The sequence below is a fragment of the Cervus canadensis genome, chromosome 17 (assembly GCF_019320065.1).
Source record: "Cervus canadensis isolate Bull #8, Minnesota chromosome 17, ASM1932006v1, whole genome shotgun sequence".
In the NCBI taxonomy this organism is placed as follows: domain Eukaryota; kingdom Metazoa; phylum Chordata; class Mammalia; order Artiodactyla; family Cervidae; genus Cervus; species Cervus canadensis.
This window is the reverse complement of record NC_057402.1, coordinates 25213602-25233970: the sequence shown is the minus strand read 5'-3', so window position 1 is coordinate 25233970 and position 20369 is coordinate 25213602. Positions and strand designations below refer to the sequence as shown.

Here is a 20369-nt window from a genome sequence, read left to right as displayed (position 1 = left end):
AATTTACTAAAAAATGAAAGTCATAAGTGGCAGTAAAGAAAGGAGTTTGAGAAACAGTTAAAAACATATGTATTTAGAAATATAAAAACTGTAGCCTGAATGAAAAATAAAGTGATAGGAAAGATGCTACTAGTTAAAAGAAAATTGTAAAGAATTCTGGAGGAATAAGGTGATGATCAGATGTGGTACTAAGATTAAAACAGTTAGGCTTTTTCCTAGATATAAAGTTATTATAATAGCAGTCAGTGCCTATAGTGACTTTGCTGGTGGCTCAGATGGTAAAGAATCTCCCGGCAATGCAGGTGACCTGGGTCAGAAAGACCCCTTGGAGAAGGGAATGGCAACCCACTCCAGTTTTCTTGCCTGGAGAATTCCATGGACAGAGGAACCAGCGGGCTACAGTCCACAGGGCTGTATAGAATTGGACAGACTGAGCAACTAATCTCACTTTCACTTTCCATGTTTATGTAACATTTACAACATGGCAGTTGTAAGTAATATATGTCAAGGCATTTAGCACTTGACATATATTAGCTCAATTACTCCTCTGAAGAATATTGTGAAGTATGTTCTACTATAATGTCTGTTTCCCAGATGAGGAAACTGAGGTCCGAAGAGGCTGAGACTTCTGTCCAAGATTGCCAGCTAGTAACTGTGTGATGATGTGGACATGGAGCCCCTACCCCAAACATCTGTGCTTCCAAGAAAGCTTAAGTATAGATTGACTATATTTAGGCATTCTTCAGTCTTATTAAAATTCTCTGTTGTAAAACTCTAAAGTAGATTCTACCACATTTAGAGTTTACAAACTATCTTAATTGTTGGAATATAGAACTGTCCAAGGGACGTTCACTTCTTTATAGTGTATAATACGTTACTATGAAATTATCATGTAAGCCATTGCAGTGGTCCCAGAAGATTTGCCAAATACTAAGGAGATAAGTCCTGGGTGTTCACTGGAAGGACTGATGCTGAAGCTGAAACTCCAATACTTTGGCCACCTCATGCGAAGAGTTGACTCATTGGAAAAGACCTTGATGCTGGGAGGGATTCGGGGCAGGAGGAGAAGGGGACGACAGAGGATGAGATGGCTGGATGGCATCACTGACTCGATGGGCATGAGTTTGAGTGAACTCCAGGAGTTGGTGATGGACAGGGAGGCCTGGCATGCTGTGATTCATGGGGTCGCAAAGAGTCGGACATGACTGAGCGACTGAACTGAACTGACTGACTTGTTTGTCATCCTCATGGTCTGAGATAATAAAATTGAAGTTCAACATAATGACTTAGAATTATAATGTCTACAGTGGCCAAAGTGGATCTCAGAATTCCTTCATTGGAACTCTTTCCATGAAACATACAGCTTGCCAAAGGAACTTAAAATACATGAAGGATTCAAAAAATAACTTTATGTTTAACAAATACTGACTCCTGAATCTTCATTCTTAGTAGACTCTTTTTTGATTGGTTGTTAGGTATATGCTTAAAGGTATAACTTTATAAATGTGTAAAAATTGCTTCAAGATGTTGAATGAAAACATAGATTAAATAGTATTACTTTAACCAAGGATATTTTTAGGATAAGTTAATTCTAGCAACATCAATGGTAGAAAAAGGGCAGAATCCAGCTTTATAACCCTTATAAGAAGAAATTCTATATGTTAGATCATTATTCTTTTGGATGGAGTGATGGATCCCTTTTGGAAATTTGAAAATCATTTAATAAACCCTCAAAAATATACATATATGTGCATTATTTTCCATATGATTTTCAGATATGTATGTGTGTCTTTGAAAATAGTTGTTGATTTGTTGTTGGTGGTAATTATTAGTGAAGATGATACTGTTGTCATCATAGAATTAAAATTTTGATTTATGGAGGATTTTCTGTTATTCAAAGTCTAAGTGGAAGAGCATTAAAGTAGTGGGAAGTTTGGGCCCAAGAAATAACTTACTAGTTAATCATATTTTAGGTGGCAGAGATCAGGCAGTAACATTTACTCACAGTCAATCCATTCTTTCTCTAGTATTTAGAAATGCAACTGTAATGTTTTGATTTAGAACACAATGTACAAATGCAAATTTATGTTAGGTTTTAATGTAGTCCTTAATTCAGTTTGAGAAGTACTTCTAACTAGGCTCTACTTCACAAAAGCAGGCAAAAGATTAATCCACAATCTGTCATTGTCTTAAGGTCTTTAGCTTCATCTATTGTATCAGTGTCTCCACAACCTTTATAATCCTTTGACTGTATTTTATTGCTGTTGCCCTCAAAATCAATTACTACTTATTATAGACACAATGCCCTCATTCTGGAAATCTTCTGTACTGTAGTGTCTGCATAGTGATGTGTTGGGGAGTCATGGAAAACTTTCTTTGTTAAGATTATGGCCAGGAAGATTACTCCAGTAGGGTAACACAGTGTCTATGAAGAGATTTTTTTTTTTAAAGGGGGAGTGATAGAGAAGAAAACCTGATAAGATAATATATGGGAGCACATAAAGTAAATGCTATTTTAGAAAAGTCAAGTGTCAGAGGGCAGTGTTTAAGCGAGGCACCCCAAAACATTAGTGTCCACATACCCCACCTCCCCTAAGTGGACAAAAGAAGTCATCTCCACTCTACTTCACCCTTGGAGCCCACTGGGCTACTCCCTGTGATCTTTGGCTTTTCTACCTTAGGATTAGTTTTTTTCCTTAGTTATTGATACAGTAAATATCAATTTCAGAATGATTGCTTAATCCTCTACTGGTTTCAGGTGAATAGAGAAATTCCCATTATGAATGTTAGTAATATTGATTAGATAACAGATGAATCCATTTGTGACCACTGAGTGACATATATAAGGAAAATTACATATAACATCCATGTGAAACTTCTGGCAAAATTGACCTCCTGAATTATTACCCATTTGCAAAATGAGTCCCTGCTCCATTATTGACCAAATAGCATGTTTAATTTGGCTTGCAAGATTTTCAAAAAATGCCAATTAGTTAACATAAGCTTAAAACGTAACATAAACTTGGAAAGACTATGTAAAAATTCAGATTCTTGTTTTCTAGAAGTAGCAGTAGCTGAAATCTGGCAGCACATGCAAGCCTTCCCCCAAAGCAGCACACACAAGGCTAAAACTGCATATGCTTTCCTTTGCCTGGGCTGTCATCCTCCAGTTCTCCACAGTCAACATCAGGCCTCTTTACTCATTGACATTCCCTGCCTTAACCCTGCAAACCCTTGAGTTAGCAGGCTTGCTCCAGAGCTCCATCACATTCACTTATAGGACCCCCCCCCAAAAAAAAAAAAAAAATATATATATATATATATATATATATAAGCTCAGCCCACCTTCTGGAGTAGTATTTGATTATGAGAACACAAAAAGAGTGAAGCCCTGAACTTGAACCACTGCACTGTACAAGTGGTAGATAAAACATTTCAAGTGACAGTTCTTTGGGTACAACTGACTTAAATGGTGTTAGATAGATTACTTTTATTATATGGGGGTAAAAGGAGGGCTATGAATCATTGTTGTATCCTGAGATGTTGACCTAGATTCAGATTTTACTTGTACTTGGTCAGACTTTAAGGCATCTCTTACTTTTGTGTACCTAGTTATCAATAAGCCACATTGAGCATTTGAATAATTGAATGGAGGTCAGCTAACATTTTGGGAAACAAAATGACATAGCTTTTCCTTATAAATTAGTGATGTTTCCACTGAAGATTATCACCAGAGATACCAGGACAAAGATTTGTCACCTGTGACTGCTTTGACTCTGAAAATGGTAGTGTTAATTGGTCTAGTTCTGAGAAATACATTAGCTAGCTAATGTTGAATATTTTATTAATAGAGTGAACATAAAACCTGTTGGGCTATTAGCCTAGCAAGTATTTGACCAAACATCATGGAGTTATTTAAATTACATAGATACTCAGTAAAACACTTGAAGTGTCTGCAGTGAAAACAGTTTTCCACTATGAACAATATCAGATATGGTCTAAGGTAATATGGAATGTTATTGCTCATATTAAGAGGTTGAAGCCATACTACTGGATTCATTTTAACCTGTTCCTCTGGTCTTGCTCCTCTTGATATTTTATAGTGGGGAAACCAGGATGCTAGATTCAAAGATTTTAAATGCTTTCAAAGCCCAATAAAATGGATACTTACATATGATATTAATAATACCTTGATACTGTAAATATTGCCCAATTATTTATCATCACAGTCTGATTTTGAATTTTATTTTTCATCAGACACACAACAGAGCAATTCAGAGTAGGTGGATTTCTCCTGTCAGATGCTCACATATAACTTCAGTTGTGCCAGATTCTGCCCTCAGCAATGCAAGCAAACTTCAAACAGAAATGTACATAAATAGTTAAAGGAAAATGCTGGATCCCACCTGTTGCCTCTTCTGTGAAGTAATATGTCTATAATGTTTATAAATTTTAATAACCCATACGGGGCTTTATCTTTCAACATTAAATTTATATTATTTTAAAGTTTGACTTTTCTGGGTGATATATTTTATTCTCTAATATCTTAGAGAATCTATCTGTCTATGAATGTATTCTTCTTAATAAAGAATTAAAGTATTCTTTTATCAGCCAATTACCAGTGCATTTATAAAGTTCCATTGAAATCATCATTTTCAATGAGAGGTTTTCTTTATCTGACTGAAGGTTATGATTCTTATTGAGGGCTGGAAGCACATCAGCATTTCATTTGTTAATTCTGTGAACTGTGTTTTTGTTTAGCCTTTGTTCCTCGAGATGGTAATAGAAATAATATTTTAAAATGTGTCCTTTTGAGGATTTAGTCTTCCCCGGTGGCTCAGATGGTAAAGAATCTGCCTGCAATGAGGGAGACCCGGTTCAATTCCTGGTTTGGGAAGATCCCCTGGAGAAGGGAATGGCAACCCACTCTAGTATTCTTGCCTGGAGAATCCCATGGACAGAGGAGTCTGGCAGGACTGCAGTCTATGGGGTCATAAAGAGTTGGACACGAATGAGCAGCTACACTTTTGAGGGTTTAAGATCCCATAGTGATAATAGTTGAATAAACAAAGCCATTAGCTTAAAAATAGATCTATAAATGGGCTTCCCAGGTGGCTCAGTGGTAGAGAATCTGCCTGCCAATTCAGGAGATATAGGAGATGTGGTTCTATCCCTGGATAAGGAAGATCCTCTGGAGGAGGAAATGACAACCCACTCCAGTATTCTTGCCTGGAGAATCCCATGGATAGAGGAGCCTGGTAGAACACAGTCTGTAGGGTCACAAAGAATCGGACACAACTGAGCATACACTCACACACGCATTATAATCACAGTGTTTTAAATTGCTCATAGCTGATAATAGCCAGCATCACCTGTAAATCTTATGTCTCAAAAACAATGACTGTATCTCAGTGCATGGGTAATTGGAGTGAAAAACTTAGCAAGTAAATTATTTTTACTCATTGCACATGAGTTTATGGCATATAAGCCCAGAGGTAGAATTTATGGTTTTAGTGGTCTTTCTCTGGAACTCCTCTTACTGTGGCCCTGGAATTTTGAAGAAAATTTTGGTAGACTTTTGCTGGTTGCGGGGAGGGGGGACGCGGATGAAGTAAAAAGAAAAGCAGTGTTCGTCTGATTGACAGAATCACACGTTCTAAACAGCACTTTTTCACTTCTTTGATTCCAGTTTACAAGCATTGAGAAAGGAGAAGTCCCGGGATGCTGCCCGTTCCCGCCGGGGAAAAGAAAACTTTGAGTTCTATGAATTGGCCAAGTTGTTGCCTCTTCCTGCAGCCATCACTAGCCAGCTTGACAAGGCTTCCATCATTCGACTTACAATCAGCTACCTGAAAATGAGGGACTTTGCTAACCAGGGGGACCCTCCATGGAACTTGCGAATGGAAGGCCCTCCACCTAACACGTCAGTAAAAGGTAAGGTTTCAGCCCCTGTTGATCCTGGAATGCGGTCTGTTGGTGTCTCTGAGATGAAACGTTTACCATCATCCTCTCTTCTTTTCCTGCATATCAAATCCTTTAAAGGGATACAAATGTGGAAATCTGAACTCTGCATGAGAAAGACACCATGTGAAGGTGAAATAAACCTCTTCTATTTCTATTTTATTTTCAAAAAGTCTGTTAGCTTGAATATTCTATCACTTTAAATAAGGTTTCAGGGAAATGAGATTGAAATGACTTACATTAAAATGTTTCTTGGGTTTAACTTATGATAATACATGCAAATTATTATTAAGTAGGGGGTGGGTAAGAGAATATTTGGTAAAGGTTAGGACTAACATTTTCTGATTTTTAGTTACCAAAGAGAGGCAGGGAGCAGAGTACAGTTGTAGCAGGCATTTTGAATAATGATTTTATTGACTAACAAAGTGATCAATCTATGTATTGTTTCAACTCTTTAGACATAGTTCCTACAATTTATAAATATAAACATGTATTTATGCTCCTAATCCTGGATGTACTTACCCTTAAAATTTATTAAAACTTTAGGTAGGTTTTTTTTACCCTGATACTTAAGAGGGTTATTTTCTTGCATGCTCTTGAAACATCTAATAATTAATGAGATTTTAAGCATATGAATATGCATGCATGTGTTTATTGATGTACATGTGATGTTGGCCACTGATTTTCTTTCTTTAACAATATCACTCAAGGCATGGAATGGGATCTGTTGGTTTTTCTGCTTTAGTTTTGTATCTAGGCCCTTGATGAGCATGGAATAACTGGACATGGGATGGAATTGCAGGCAGCCTCCTCTGGGGGAGGAATTAGATTCTTAGCTATGTGATTACACCTTGATGACCACCTGTGAAGTCCCTGCGTTCTTGCTGTTGTAGGGAAGGATACTGGAGGAAGCTATAACGTCTCATAGGATTCAAATAAAATGAAAGTGCAACAGCGGTGACTTGACAATTCTGTGCTAAGAGGTGTAATAATATGTATGTAGATACCTGTGAGAATCTGTTTACATCTTTGCTATTGTTACTTAGGGATTGTGTTTCTTATGCTTATTAGACAAGGAAAATTTGAATGCAAATTGTAACAAGTTATTTTTCTGTGGGGCAGAGGTTGGCATACATTTTCTGTAAAGGCCCTATATAGTAAATATTTTAGTTTTGGGGGAGTACTCAACTCTGCCATTGTAGAATGAAATCAATCATAGATAACACATAAACAACAAAGAATGGCTGTGTTCTAATAAAACCATACTTGCAAAGCAGGCAGCTGCCACCAAATTTGGCCCACAAGCCATAGTTCACAGACTCCTGCTCTAAGTATAAGAATGACATTTGAAGGTTGAGAAGAACATACAACAGAGATAGCTCTCAAGGGCAGGGTGTCAATATGAGGAAGCACATGACAAATAGACCAAGGCACGTTCATGCTTTCCTTACATAGCCCTTCTACCCTTAAGAATGTTGATGTCAACTTGGTAATATACCAGTCCATGTTCCAGATACTAAAACAGGGCAATTTTCCAAAGCCAAGGATGTGAGTATGATCCTAGTAAATACTTAAGAGTCTATTTAGTAGGTTGTCTTTGTGTTTATTCCAAATCATGTAAGAGGCATGGATACATGTAGCAGGTTAGAAATCACAAAAAAATAGAAAATATATTCTTAATCTTTTTATTCAATTCAAAATACATTGACTGAGGAACTTATATTAACTTGTTTAACATAATTACCTTTTACTTCCATCTTTTCTTTAAGAGAGTTGGTAGCTTATAGGCTTCCTTGGTAGTGGTTACTGCCAAAGTAGAAAAATCTAGTGGTTCCATGGTCTGTCTACTCTTCTTGTTCTTGTTTAGTCGCTCAATCATGTCTGACTCTTTTGTGACCCCCCTGGACCATAGTCCACCAGGCTCCTCTATCCATGGGATTTCCCAGGCAAGAATACTGGATTGGGTTGCCACTTCCTTCTCCAGGGATCTTCCTGACCCAGAGATCGAACCCATGTCTCCTGAACTGGTGGCTGGTCTCTTTACCACTGAGCCACCAGGGAAGCCCTGTTCATTCTTCTACAATGTGATGATTCTGCTTGCTTTTGGAATCATGGCCTTTTAGAGATGCACACTTATAGATAATACAGAACTAAGCCCTCATTTAACAGGTGAGGGAAATGATGTAGAAAGGGCTTACACTTAAGTATGAGAAGATCTAAAACTAGAATCCCATTGTTTTGCTTTTCTGTCTAGGGCTCTTCCTATCAGATATTATTTCTAGCAATAATATTTGATTTCTATCACCATCATCAAACATTCCAGGTGCAAATACTCTTAGCTTTGGACTATGGCTAATAATTCATTTTTATTTTGTGACCTTCAGTCAACTCAGCTCTGTAAATACTAATGATGAAGATGGATAAAAATAAGATAAAATACTATCTCTGCTCATAGGATAAGTTCAGTCTATAGAGGAACATGGTGATGTCAGTGAGAAAAGTGGGAAGATTGGAATTTATGTACCAGACTTTATTATTTAAAAAATTTTATCCAGATTATCACAGATCATCCAGTTGGCACATGTTTACTCCCTCTATTAGAAATCTGATGATAGTCTAGAACTGAAGTCTATACTGTACTGAAGTATGGGACTTGATACTATTTACTCTGGCTCTCAAAGTTTGCTAGGAATGCAATGGGTGCTTTCTGTAAGCTGGTTCTGCTGTACAATATATGTATATTTTATTGCTTTCCTCTAGTTCTTTAATGCAAACCTACTATTCATTCTGATCAAACATTCATGAAACAACAACATCAAAAGAAATTCATTTTAATTTGCTAAGGTCTTCTATGTTGTGCCCTTGAAGAAGTTCATATGGATAAACAAGCTTATATAAATAGCCTCCAGCATCATGTGAAGTGCAGTTCATAATCCAACAATAAAACAGTAGACATTATACTTCGTGCTTCTCCGAGCAGTCTCTTGAATAAACCTAAAGGCATTTGGAAATTTATATGAAAAGTGCTTACACGATGTAGGCAGCATCTTTTTAATGTGATGAGTTGTTCATGTTAATAATTAAATTTCAAAGCTTAAATTTAAATTTGTCCCAAACAACTATATAGAAATTTAATTATTTTAATTTACTGCTTCAGAAAGCTTCTTTATTCTGCCTTGTGTTCATCATATCTTTTCTTAAAAGTCTATAAAGGTTGATGAGTTTGTTTTGTGATGCCCATTGTGTACAGATTATTGCAAGTTATGCTTGCAGAAAGCACACTCAGGTGGTAGTGTGTAATATGTCCTGAGTCAATTACTCCATGGAAATGATATGTTAAGCAATTGGAAGTTAACAGATAGTTTTTTCCATTATTTTAGAAATATCTCTATTGTTATAATACAGATCAAATCTACAATGAACATTATGCATTATTCAAGAAATGACCAGGCATTCTCAGCAGTGTTTCAGCTAAATAACTGATGATGGTAACCTTTAAAGAAATCTCTTTGTGGTGACTGTTGGTAAATCACTTCTCCATTCATAGTAATCTCTGTTTAGAGGCTATCTGGAAGCCATTATATCTTTTATTAATCTTAAAAGCAATGGCTGCTGATTTGACATTTGCTAAAAGTAGATAAATTTTCTGTCTTTCTAATACCACAGACTTCAGTCAGTTTTTGGAGTATATCTGTGTCTGCTGCAACTCTATTAATCCAGGAATATTTACCACTATAAGCCTAAGTTTTATTTCACTTTAAACATTGCAGCTTTTAAACAACAATTTTCCTTTATGTGTGACAGGCCGCAATCTTACAGTATGTAAAATACAAGACATATTTAGCTTTTGGAAGGGAACAATTGAAAACTATGGAAGACAACTTGTGATTAAAATTGACTGAACACATTAAGGAAGAACTTGAATATTTTCATGGAATTTCCTTACACTATTTCAGGTATCTATGTGGTTTAATGTAGATGTTTCTGAGAGGAGAAACTTTCAAGTCTTTATTTAAGCAACATAGAATCTACTCTTAGCCAAAGACCATACTGTTACTTAAGCAATGATGTCTAATGGATTCATTTACGTTATTCATGTAGGGTAAATGAGTATAGGACATCCTTCAGAATAACACTGAATTACTATGATAATGATTGTCTCTGAGATATAAATAGTATTTTATAAAATGGTTCTAGTTCCATAGAAGGTGGAGATTCCAAGACAGGCTGAATGATAGACCTTCTTGGTTTAAGCAGCTCAAAGGTCTTGATTTCCCTTCTGGCATTTTACTGTGTGCTGACATTATGTTACCTCTCCCAAGTGACATTCATGTTTAGGGGCAAGTGTCATATTCCTTGTTATTAAAAAGTCATGTAAAATGAAAATACTTAGAAGCAGTACATGGCATGTATATCAACCTGTGGTAGTCTTTATTTTCAAACAGCTACATGCCTAATGGTGACTCCTTAGGTTCTGAAAAAAAGCTTCCTATTGCTCTTCCCTGGTAGCTCAGCTGGTAAAGAATCTACGTGCAATGCAGAAGATGTCAGTTTGATTCCTTGGTCAGGAAGATGCCCTGGAGAAGGGATAGTCCACCCACTCCAGTATTCTTGAGTTTCCCTAGTGACTCGGGTGGTATAGAATCCACCTGCTCTGTGGGAGACCTGGGTTCGAACTCTGGGTTGGGAATATTCCCTGGAGGAGGTCACAGCAACCCACTCTGTATTCTTGCCTGGAGAATCCCCATGGACAGAGTAGCCTGGTGGACTACAGTCCATGGGGTCACAAAAAGTCGGACTCGACTGATCGACTAAGCACAGCATAGGCCTAGGAGAATGGGAGAGAAGATGGAAGCTTGTTTGGTTCCTATTCTTAACTCCATTATTTTTGTAGACTGAGAGCCTGACTCTCTAGTCTAGACTCCAGTTTTATTTGCCTCATCCCAAGGTCAGTGGTGGCACCACATGGAAACAGAGCCTTCCAAAATCCAAGCTGACAATGCTCTTTGCTGTTTATTTTGGTAACAGGTGACAAGTTTTACTAGTATATGGAAATATGCTATGATATAACTGCCTTTCTGGGTTTCCCTGGTAGCTCAGCTGCTCAGCTGCTAAAGAATCCTTCTGCAATGCAGCAGACCCAGGTTTGATTCCTGAGTCTAGAAGATCCCCTGGAGAAGGGATCGACTACCCACTCCAGTATTCTTGGGCTTCCCTAATGGCTCAGACAGTAAAGAATCCACCTGCAATGCAGGAGACCTGGGTTCAAATACCTGGGTTGCGAAGATCCCTGGGTTGGAAAGATCACCTGGAGGAGGGCATGGCAACCCATTCCAGCAATCTTTTCTGGAGAATCCCATGGACAGAGGAAACCTGGCGAGTCATAGGTGTCAAAGAGTCGGACACAACTGAGCCACTAATCACAACTGCCTTTCCTTAGATATGCTTCCAGGAAGGATCTTTAATTATATGCTATAATCCCTTTATATCTTTCTGACAAAGTTATTACTTCTGAAAGTTCATTTTTTTGTGTTAAAATTATCTTTATCCTTTTAATATTTTTCACACATACAAGCTTTATTATAAAATTGTAAGCTCAGTTTATGAAACTTAAAAAGTAAAAAGATAGAAAAAATTCACCTATAATGTTACCACCCAGACAAATACCATTGATAGTATTTTGATGGATTTCCCTTTCTTCTGTACATTTTAAATATTAAACAAAGGTTAGTTTTTAATCTTACTTTTGCACACACAATATCTTATATCCCACCCTTTTCACTTAATATTCATGAGCATTTTCTCATTGTGCACATGTTTTTTAACATAATTTTTCATGGTTGTATAAATAAATCACTATATGAACCACTTTAAATCTTTTTGAAACACAGTAGTAAGTGAATGAATGAATGAAAAGTGAAAAAATGAATGAGATTTCCCTATTATATAATTCATTTCACTGTTTTTCTTTTGTTGTTTACAATTTGGCAAACAGTGCTACAATGAACATCTTTGTGCATACTGCATTTAGTGGGTTCTTTTTTTTAAAATTAATTTATTTTAATTGGAGGCTAATTACTTTACAATATTGTAGTGGTTTTTGCCATCCATTGACATGAATCAGCCATGGGTGTACATGTACCCCCCATCCTGAACCCCTCTCCCACCTCCTTCCCCATCCCACCCTCAGGGTCATCCCAGTGAACTGGCCCTGAGCACCCTGTCTCATGCATTGAACCTGGGCTGGTGATCTATTTCACATGTGGTAATATACATGTTTCAATGCTATTCTCTCAAATCATCCCACCCTCACCTTCTCCCACAGAGTTCAAAAGTCTGTTCTTTACATCTGCATCTCTTTTTCTATCTCGCATATAGAGTCATCGTTATCATCTTTCTAAATTCCATATATATGCATTAATATGCTGTATTGGTGTTTTTCTTTCTGACTTACTTCGCTCTGTATAATAGGCTCCAGTTTCATCCACCTCATTAGAACTGATTAAAATGCATTCTTTTTAATAGCTGAGTAATATTCCATTGTGTATATGTACCACAGCTTTCTTATCCATTCATCTACCGATGGACACCTAGGTTGCTTCCATGTCCCAGCTATTGTAAACAGTGCTGTGATGAACACTGGGGTACATGTGTCTCTTTCAATTCTGGTTTCCTTGGTGTGTATGCCCAGCAGTTGGATTGCTGGGTCCTATGGCAGTTCTATTTCCAGTTTTTAAAGGAATCTCCACACTGTTCTCCATAGTGGCTGTACTAGTTTGCATTCCTACCAACAGTGTAAGAGGGTTCCCTTTTCTCTGCACCCTCTCCAGCATTTATTGTTTGTAGACTTTTTAATAGCAACCATTTCTCTGATAATGCGTGATGTTGGGCATCTTTTCATGTGTTGGTTAGCCATCTGTATGTCTTCTTTGAAGACATGTCTGTTTAGTTCTTTGGCCTATTTTTTGATTGGGTCATTTATTTTTCTGGAATTGAGCTGCAGGAGTTGCTTGTATATTTTTGAGATTAATTCTTTGTCTCTGCATCTATTGAGATAATCAACGGTTTTTATTTTTCAATTTGTTAATGTGGTGTATCACATTGATTGACTTGCAAATACTGAACAATCCTTGCATCCCTGGGATAAAGCCCACTTGGTCATGATGTATGATCTTTTTAATATGTTGTTGGATTCTGTTTGCTAGAATTTTGTTAAGGATTTTTGCATCTGTGGTTCATCAGTTTTATTGGCCTGTAGTTTTCTTTTTTTGTGGCATCTTTGTCCGGTTTTGGTATTAGGGTGATGGTGGCCTCATATAATGAGTTTGGCAGTTTACCTTCATCTGCAATTTTCTGGAAGAGTTTGAGTAGGATGGGTGTTAGCTCTTCTCTAAATTTTTGGTAGAATTCACCTCTGAAGCCATCTGGTCCTGGACTTTTGTTTGTTGGAAGATTTTTTTTTTTTTATTACAGTTCGATTTCTGTGCTTGTGATGGGTCTGTTAAGATTTTCTGTTTCATCCTGGTTCAGTTTTGGAAGCTTATACTTTTCTAAGAATTCCTCCATTTCTTCCAAGTTGTCCATTTTATTGGCATATAGTTGCTGATAGTCATCTCTTATATTCTTTGTATTTCTGTGTTATCTGTTGTGATTTCTCCATTTTCATTTCTAATTTTGTTGAGTTGATTCTTCTCCCTTTTTTTCTTGATGAGTCTGGCTAATGGTTTGTCTATTTTATTTATCTTCTCAAAGAACCCGCTTTTAGTTTGTTGATTTTTGCTATAGTCTCCTTTGTTTCTTTTTCATTTATTTCTGCCCTAATTTAAATACTAGCCTTTTGTTTTCTTTAGTTTTGCATCATGATGGGATGAGCATTGTTAATATCAGCACACACCAATAGGATCTCCATGTCTGATACAGGACAGGAAGGGCTTTCTAATAAATGTGGGCTTAATACTGGTAGAGTAAGTCTCTGAGACTTTAATTCTGTAAAGTTTCACATGCTATCAGGAAAAGCTTTACTGTCTATGAATGAGGAGACTGCATTGTGTGTTTGGCATGAAGAATATAAAAAGCACTGCTGGGTTCTTGCCACATGCTGCTGTTGCAGTGTTTGTTCATCATTCTTTTCAGTGCATTTGGCACTATTGAGTATCCTGAATTGGCCTCAACTCCAAACACCAACTCAAAGAAAGCACATTTATGGGTGTGTGACTGTGAACATGTGAAAATTCAGGTGTGCTAGTTAGCTATGGGTTTACCCGGTGGCTCAGTGATAAAGAATCTGCCTGTCAATGCAGGAGACACTAGTTCGATTCCTGGGTTAGCAAGATCCCCTAGAGAAGGAAATGGCAACCCACTCCAGTATTCTTGCCTGGGAAATCCCATGGACAGAGGAGCCTGGAGGACTATAGTCCATGGGGTCACCAAAGAGTTGAACATGACTTAGCAACTAAAGAACCACAACAACACAAAGTTGGCTATACTGGCAGGGCAACAAGCAATCACAGCATCTCAGTAGTATGAAATAAAGCTTTTACTCTTCTCATGGCTTCACATAGTCTGGGGGTTGGCAGACCTAGGCTGGGCTCAGCTGTGTGGGTTCTACTTTTTGCCATAGCTCTGGCTGAACTTTATTTCCTGCTTAGGGTTCAGTTCAGGTCTGCCTCCTGCCAAGCAGCAGCAGATACTTGTAGGAGAAGCTCTTTTCATGGTGCTGGCAAAAGTATAAGAGGGGTGAACAAAAACAATATCTCTTGTGGGGATTTTTGTGGAGACTTCTGGGAATGTGGACAAAAGAGTGCCTGTGTACTTTCTTGTATCCTACATCAGGATTCATCAGTCTGTTCCTCTCTGAATAGTCATCTCCTTTTTCTCTAGCGTCACTGACTGCCCCATACCAAACATTTATGCCTTTGTACATGTCATCATCTGACTGAATTGTCCTTTCCTTCTTTTGGTTTTGCTGAACTCTCATTCATCTTCCAAAAGCCAGCTTAGATTTACTTGCTTAATAAATATTCTCTCCTTCCCAGAATGTTGGTCATTTCTTTTATAGGTTACCAAAATACCTTCTGTTGCTTTAACATGAATTCATAATTCATTATATACTTCTCTCCCTATATTTACACTACGAACTATTTAAGAGAACAGTTTGGGTCATCTTATGTATGTTTATGTCCCCATGTGCAGTACCCAGGAAAGTAAGTATTCAGCCATGTTTTCCAATTAAATTGTATAGAATTGGATTGTGCTTTGGCATTGCTATTGACAGAGCTAAACAGTGCTGATGGGAGCTATGGGTTGGGCCTATGTCCTAGGCTAGGAAGAAGAAAAAAAGGGAGAGTAAAAACACAAGGCAGGGCAGAAGAAAAATGTATAGAAAATGATGGAGATAGTGTGAAACTAAGGGGAAATTAAACAATGTGTGGGGTAGGAAGAACTAGGAGGAGTGGTATCCCACCTCTGCCCCATACTGTCTCCAACTCTGGGATCAGTCATACTGTGAAATGGCCTTCCCCTGCCAACATGTTTCTCTCATGTAATGTGCAGGCTGAGGAACGTTAAAACAAAAAATGGTGTAAAGAAACCCTAAGTGTCTTGAGTATATGGATTCAAGTCTATTTAACACATCTGAGTACCTTCTCTTAGTAAGTCCTCTGAGTCGTCTGCTGAATATTGTGGGGGCATATAAAGAAAGTATGAGGCACGGACCTGACCTTGAAGGTATTTACCATTTCTTGAGAAATAAATTTTGGAAAAAAAGGGGAAGAAGGAAGATGAGAGCTTTTGACACAATTAAATATACCATGTGACCTGGATTAATAAAACCCTATCTAGACCTCAGTTTTCTCATTTGAATTTTCTTTTTGTCAGTGATTCTGATCTGGATGATGACTTATCCTCTAACCCGAGACCCAAAATTCCTTTAGCAATTTAGCAATTATTGTCTCAAATTAACTTTTTCTGGGACTATGGGATTTCTTGAAGCTATTTATTAATAACTTCAAAAGCCACAGGCTCTACCTCTTCACATTCTACTAGTATTTCTACTTTCCTTCTTTTACCTAATTTCCCTTTCTGTGAATGTATGTCTTGCCCTGTGCTATAGGTTAAAATATATATGATATAGTTTCTTCTCTTAGAAATATTTATCTGGTGATTATCAGGATTTGCATATGTGCAATCATTATAAATAAGAGAGAATAATAAGCACACAATCAAGTTTTAAATTAGTCAAATGCCAAACATATGATGTAGGCAAAATATTAATCTAGAACTTTGTATACTTTTGATTTATTTTTACACTTGACAGAATTTTAGGGAGCGTACTGAAGTTTTGTATCACATTCGATTTAATTTAAGAAGTCTCCCATTACTTGATAATGTAATATTTTAGTCATGGGATCCTGTGGCATTGCCTAACGTGGCACTGTACTCACTTATTTAGGACTTTCAAGTTTATGTGCTCTGTTCTTTAGGGCTGAAATTCTCTAATGGCTTTTGTTAGCCCTATCACCTTTTGCAAAGCACAATATATAGTTTCAGCACTCTGCAGATAACAATATTTTATGGGCATAGCAAAGAAAGGAGTCACCTCTGACTGCTTTATATGATTGAAATTGTACTGTGGCTTTAATTTTCAGAAACAGCTTTCTAGATACTGTGCATAAGTCTTAGCTGTACCTTAATAAACATGTGATGACCTCCACCTGTAAAACTAATGTGGCTTTGAATACTGATTGACCACAGCTTTTCACATCCTTTCTGGGTCCATAATATGTCAGTGAATGTCAGAGCCTGGACAGGAGAAGAGGGCCAGTAGAATCTTGGGTTTAAGGATTATATAGATCATGTGTTTTGGTCTCTTCATTACTGTGTTGAACATACTAATATAGAAAGAAATTTAATGATACAAAGTCAGTAACAAGCACAGGAATGGAATTTGAACCTCTGGAATCCCAATTTGGCACGTTTTCCTCCATTTCTAAGTCTAGCATATGTCCCAGCTGTCCACTGGCATTTCTTTTTCCTCTTTCCATTATACATGAACATTTGTGCACATATATGGCTCATGTGTGGAAATCTACCCTTTTTAGGTCAAACGTTACCACTGTGTCCAAATTCAGAAAATGTTTTTAAGCTATTCAAAGGTGAAATATTTAAAATTCAATGAAAAGAATTCTTTTAAAAAGGTACTAAAAGCTAAAATTAGAGGAAGTTTTGTGAAAAGTATATGGGGACTCTCTGTATCAACTTTGCAACTATTTTGTACATCTAAAATCATTCCAAAATCAAAAGATTATTAAAAAAAAAAAAAAGCACTATTATACTCTCATAACAGAAACTTAAGCAAAACCAATCTCACCCCATATGGAAACTTGTGTCCCAGTTTCCTACTTTTTCAGTTGGTCACTGTTGAATCCATACAGATTAACCTTCTCTAGGGCTTCATAGTTGGTTGCAGTATTTAAGGAATTTGATTAGCCAGCAATTTCAATAACATCGGGATATGGAAGAAATAGTGGCTTCCCTGGTGGCTCAAACGGTAAAGCATCTTCCTGCAATATTGGAGACCAGGGCTCAATTCCTGGATCTGGAAGATACCCTGGAGAAGAAATGGCAATCCACTCCAGTACTCTTGCCTGGAAAATTCCATGGACTAGTAAGCTACAGTCCATGGGGTCACAAAGAGTTGGACATGACTGAACGACTTCACTTTCACTTTACTTTCATGGGAAAAAAGAAAATTGATTAACTTTTTACATATGGTTTTCTTAAAAGCTTTGTAAATAACTTACTTCCATCAGTAAGGAGTCTGATTATTCTCCCTCCTTTTTTCACCGTGACTAGTGTAGCATTGTCTATTATTCTTAACTTGGTCAAATGTTGCCTAAATGGAAAGTTGGAAAGCCAAGACAGAAACTAGTTATAGAGTTCTAGGACAGAGTTGACAGACTTTTTCTGTCAAGGACCAGATAGTAAATCATTTAGTTTTTGTGGTCCACAGAGTATTTGCTGCTGTGACACAACTATTACATCACAAAAGCAGCTACGGACAATTAGTAACTGAATGAGTGTGACTATATTTGAGTGAACTTTTATTAGATCCCAGATTTGTGGACACTTGGATCTAATTATAACATATAATAAGATATTTTTATGGTTTTCTTAACTGTTAAAATTTTTTTAAATTCTTTATGGATTTTTATGGATTATACAGAAATAGATGGCAGGCTGGATTTGACCTGCAGACTGTAGTATGCCAACTCCTGAAAAGAGCATTTGAACTGGAAGAGTCTTAGTTACCTTTTTAGAACCCATCATAGTAGAAAGCATACTGCTAGTTATAAAAGGCTGGGTCTTGTGTTTGGTACATAGGTATAGTGATAACAATAAATGGCAAATAAAATGAAGTTTTTTTAAAAAATATATTCAGAGCTAATGTATGTTTACCTAATGAACTTACTATAGTGGCCAACATAACAGAATTGTGTGCCAGCCAGGGGTACCATGTTGCATAGTTTTCTAGGTTTCCTTGGGTGTATGCTATCTTCTGCATAGCATACATTGCAGAAAAATTAAGAGTAAGTCATTTTAAGTCATTGGCATGGTCTGGCTTACTGTTTTTCTCTGCTTCCTCAATTTAATGTTGCATATAATCCAAATTAGGGCTCTTCAGATAGTTGTCTCTAGATGCAGGATCTTATTAAAGAGAAACATGATTAAAGCTTTGTCCACCTCAGACTATTGTTTGATCATTTTGACTTAACTAATAAAACAACTGGTCAGTTCAGTTAAATAATTGTTTTTATTTTCCTACATAATTTATTATTTGCCTGACCATGGCAGAGGAGGGGCTTAAGGCATGATATGGCTATAACCATCATGAAAAACTTAGTAGAAATAAGAAATTTGAGATGTGTATATCAATAATCCAGTATTATTATCAGCACTAGAATGAATAAGATTGCTAAAGCTGAGCTAGTCATTTGCAGGTAGAGTTGAACACATCTACAAAACCATGGGTACCTGAAGTGAAGACATATGGCTAAACTGTCTAGTATAATTTAATTTTCACAACTTATCGACCTAAACATTTTACTAAAAGAACCAAACGCTGTCACTTGAAAATAGCTGCTGTGGTCTCCGCCATTGTCTGTTGAGATCAGTTGATCACTAGGTGCTGAAAGAGGGCTCAGACGGTGAATGCTACTGTGTGCAGAAGTTGGAAGAAACTGAAACTCATGATTTCATAGTCAGAACTTGAAAAAGCACTGCAGAGACTTAAAAAAGTATTCAGTACTGTTTTGTAATTAAATCACATTCCTCATATATAATTTTACACTTTGGGAAATATGGCTGTGTTGAATATCAGCACTGATGATGAAAACAGACTGTGTACACAGTTTGGGTTTTATATAAATACTTTAAAATACTGGCTTTCTTCTATTAAAATAGATGAATACTATCCAGGTTTTAACAAGAATTTTAGCATAAAAGCAAAATTACTGTCATTTTCCATTTTGAAAAGAGATGCGAATATCTCATGAAAAAAATTGTAAAGCACAGTATATGCTAGAGAGTTATGAAAGGAAAATGGAGATGCCAGTGCAGGTAAGTCTCACTTTGGGCATACTCAGGAACTTTTGTAAAGATGTACAGTGATATTTTCTTACCTGACACCTGACCTAATGTGTTTTTCATTGTATGTACAATGAATACTGAGCTCCTAAAGTAGCAGAAAACTCTAACAAGTTGCTCAGCCTTTGCTATTCTATTGCACTCATCTCACACGCTAGTAAAGTAATGCTCAAAATTCTCCAAGCCAGGCTTCAGCAATACATGAACCGTGAACTTCCAGATGTTCAAGCTGAGTTTAGAAAAGGCAGAGGAACCAGAGATCAAATTGCCAACATCCTCTGGATCATTGAAAAAGCAAGAGAGTTCCAGCAAAACATCTATTTCTGCTTTATTGACTATGTCAAAGCCTTCAACTGTGTGGATCACAATAAACTGTGGAAAATTCTGAAAGAGATGGGAATACCAGACCATCTGACCTGCCTCTTGAGAAACCTGTATGCAGGTCAGGAAGCAACAGTTAGAACTGGACATGGAACAACAGACTGGGTCCAAATAGGAAAAGGAGTATGTCAAGGCTGTATATTGTCACCCTGCTTATTTAACTTAGATGCAGAGTACATCATGAGAAACAATGGGCTGGAGGAAGCACAAGCTGGAATCAAGATTGCTGGGGAAATATCAATAACCTCAGATATGCAGATACTACCACCCTTATGGCAGAAAGTAAAGAGGAACTAAAAAGCCTCTTGATGAAAGTGAAAGAGGAGAGTGAAAAAGTTGGTTTAAAACTCAACATTCAGTAAACTAAGATCATGGCATCTGGT

General features: G+C 37.0%; 1 protein-coding gene across 16 annotated transcripts in view; it reads left to right on the top strand.

Annotated features, from left to right (window-relative positions):
• Positions 1-20369, top strand: part of NPAS3 (neuronal PAS domain protein 3) — a 920744-nt gene that overhangs the window by 279840 nt on the left and 620535 nt on the right. For 9 of the 16 annotated variants that reach the window (XM_043489741.1, XM_043489740.1, XM_043489739.1 and 6 more), the window contains 2 exons: positions 5690-5934; positions 6043-6093. In XM_043489741.1, the coding sequence (XP_043345676.1) occupies positions 5690-5934; positions 6043-6093 (296 nt within the window). The remainder of the gene's footprint in view (positions 1-5689; positions 5935-6042; positions 6094-20369) is intronic. The other 7 variants (XM_043489743.1, XM_043489745.1, XM_043489742.1 and 4 more) reach the window with 1 other exon arrangement.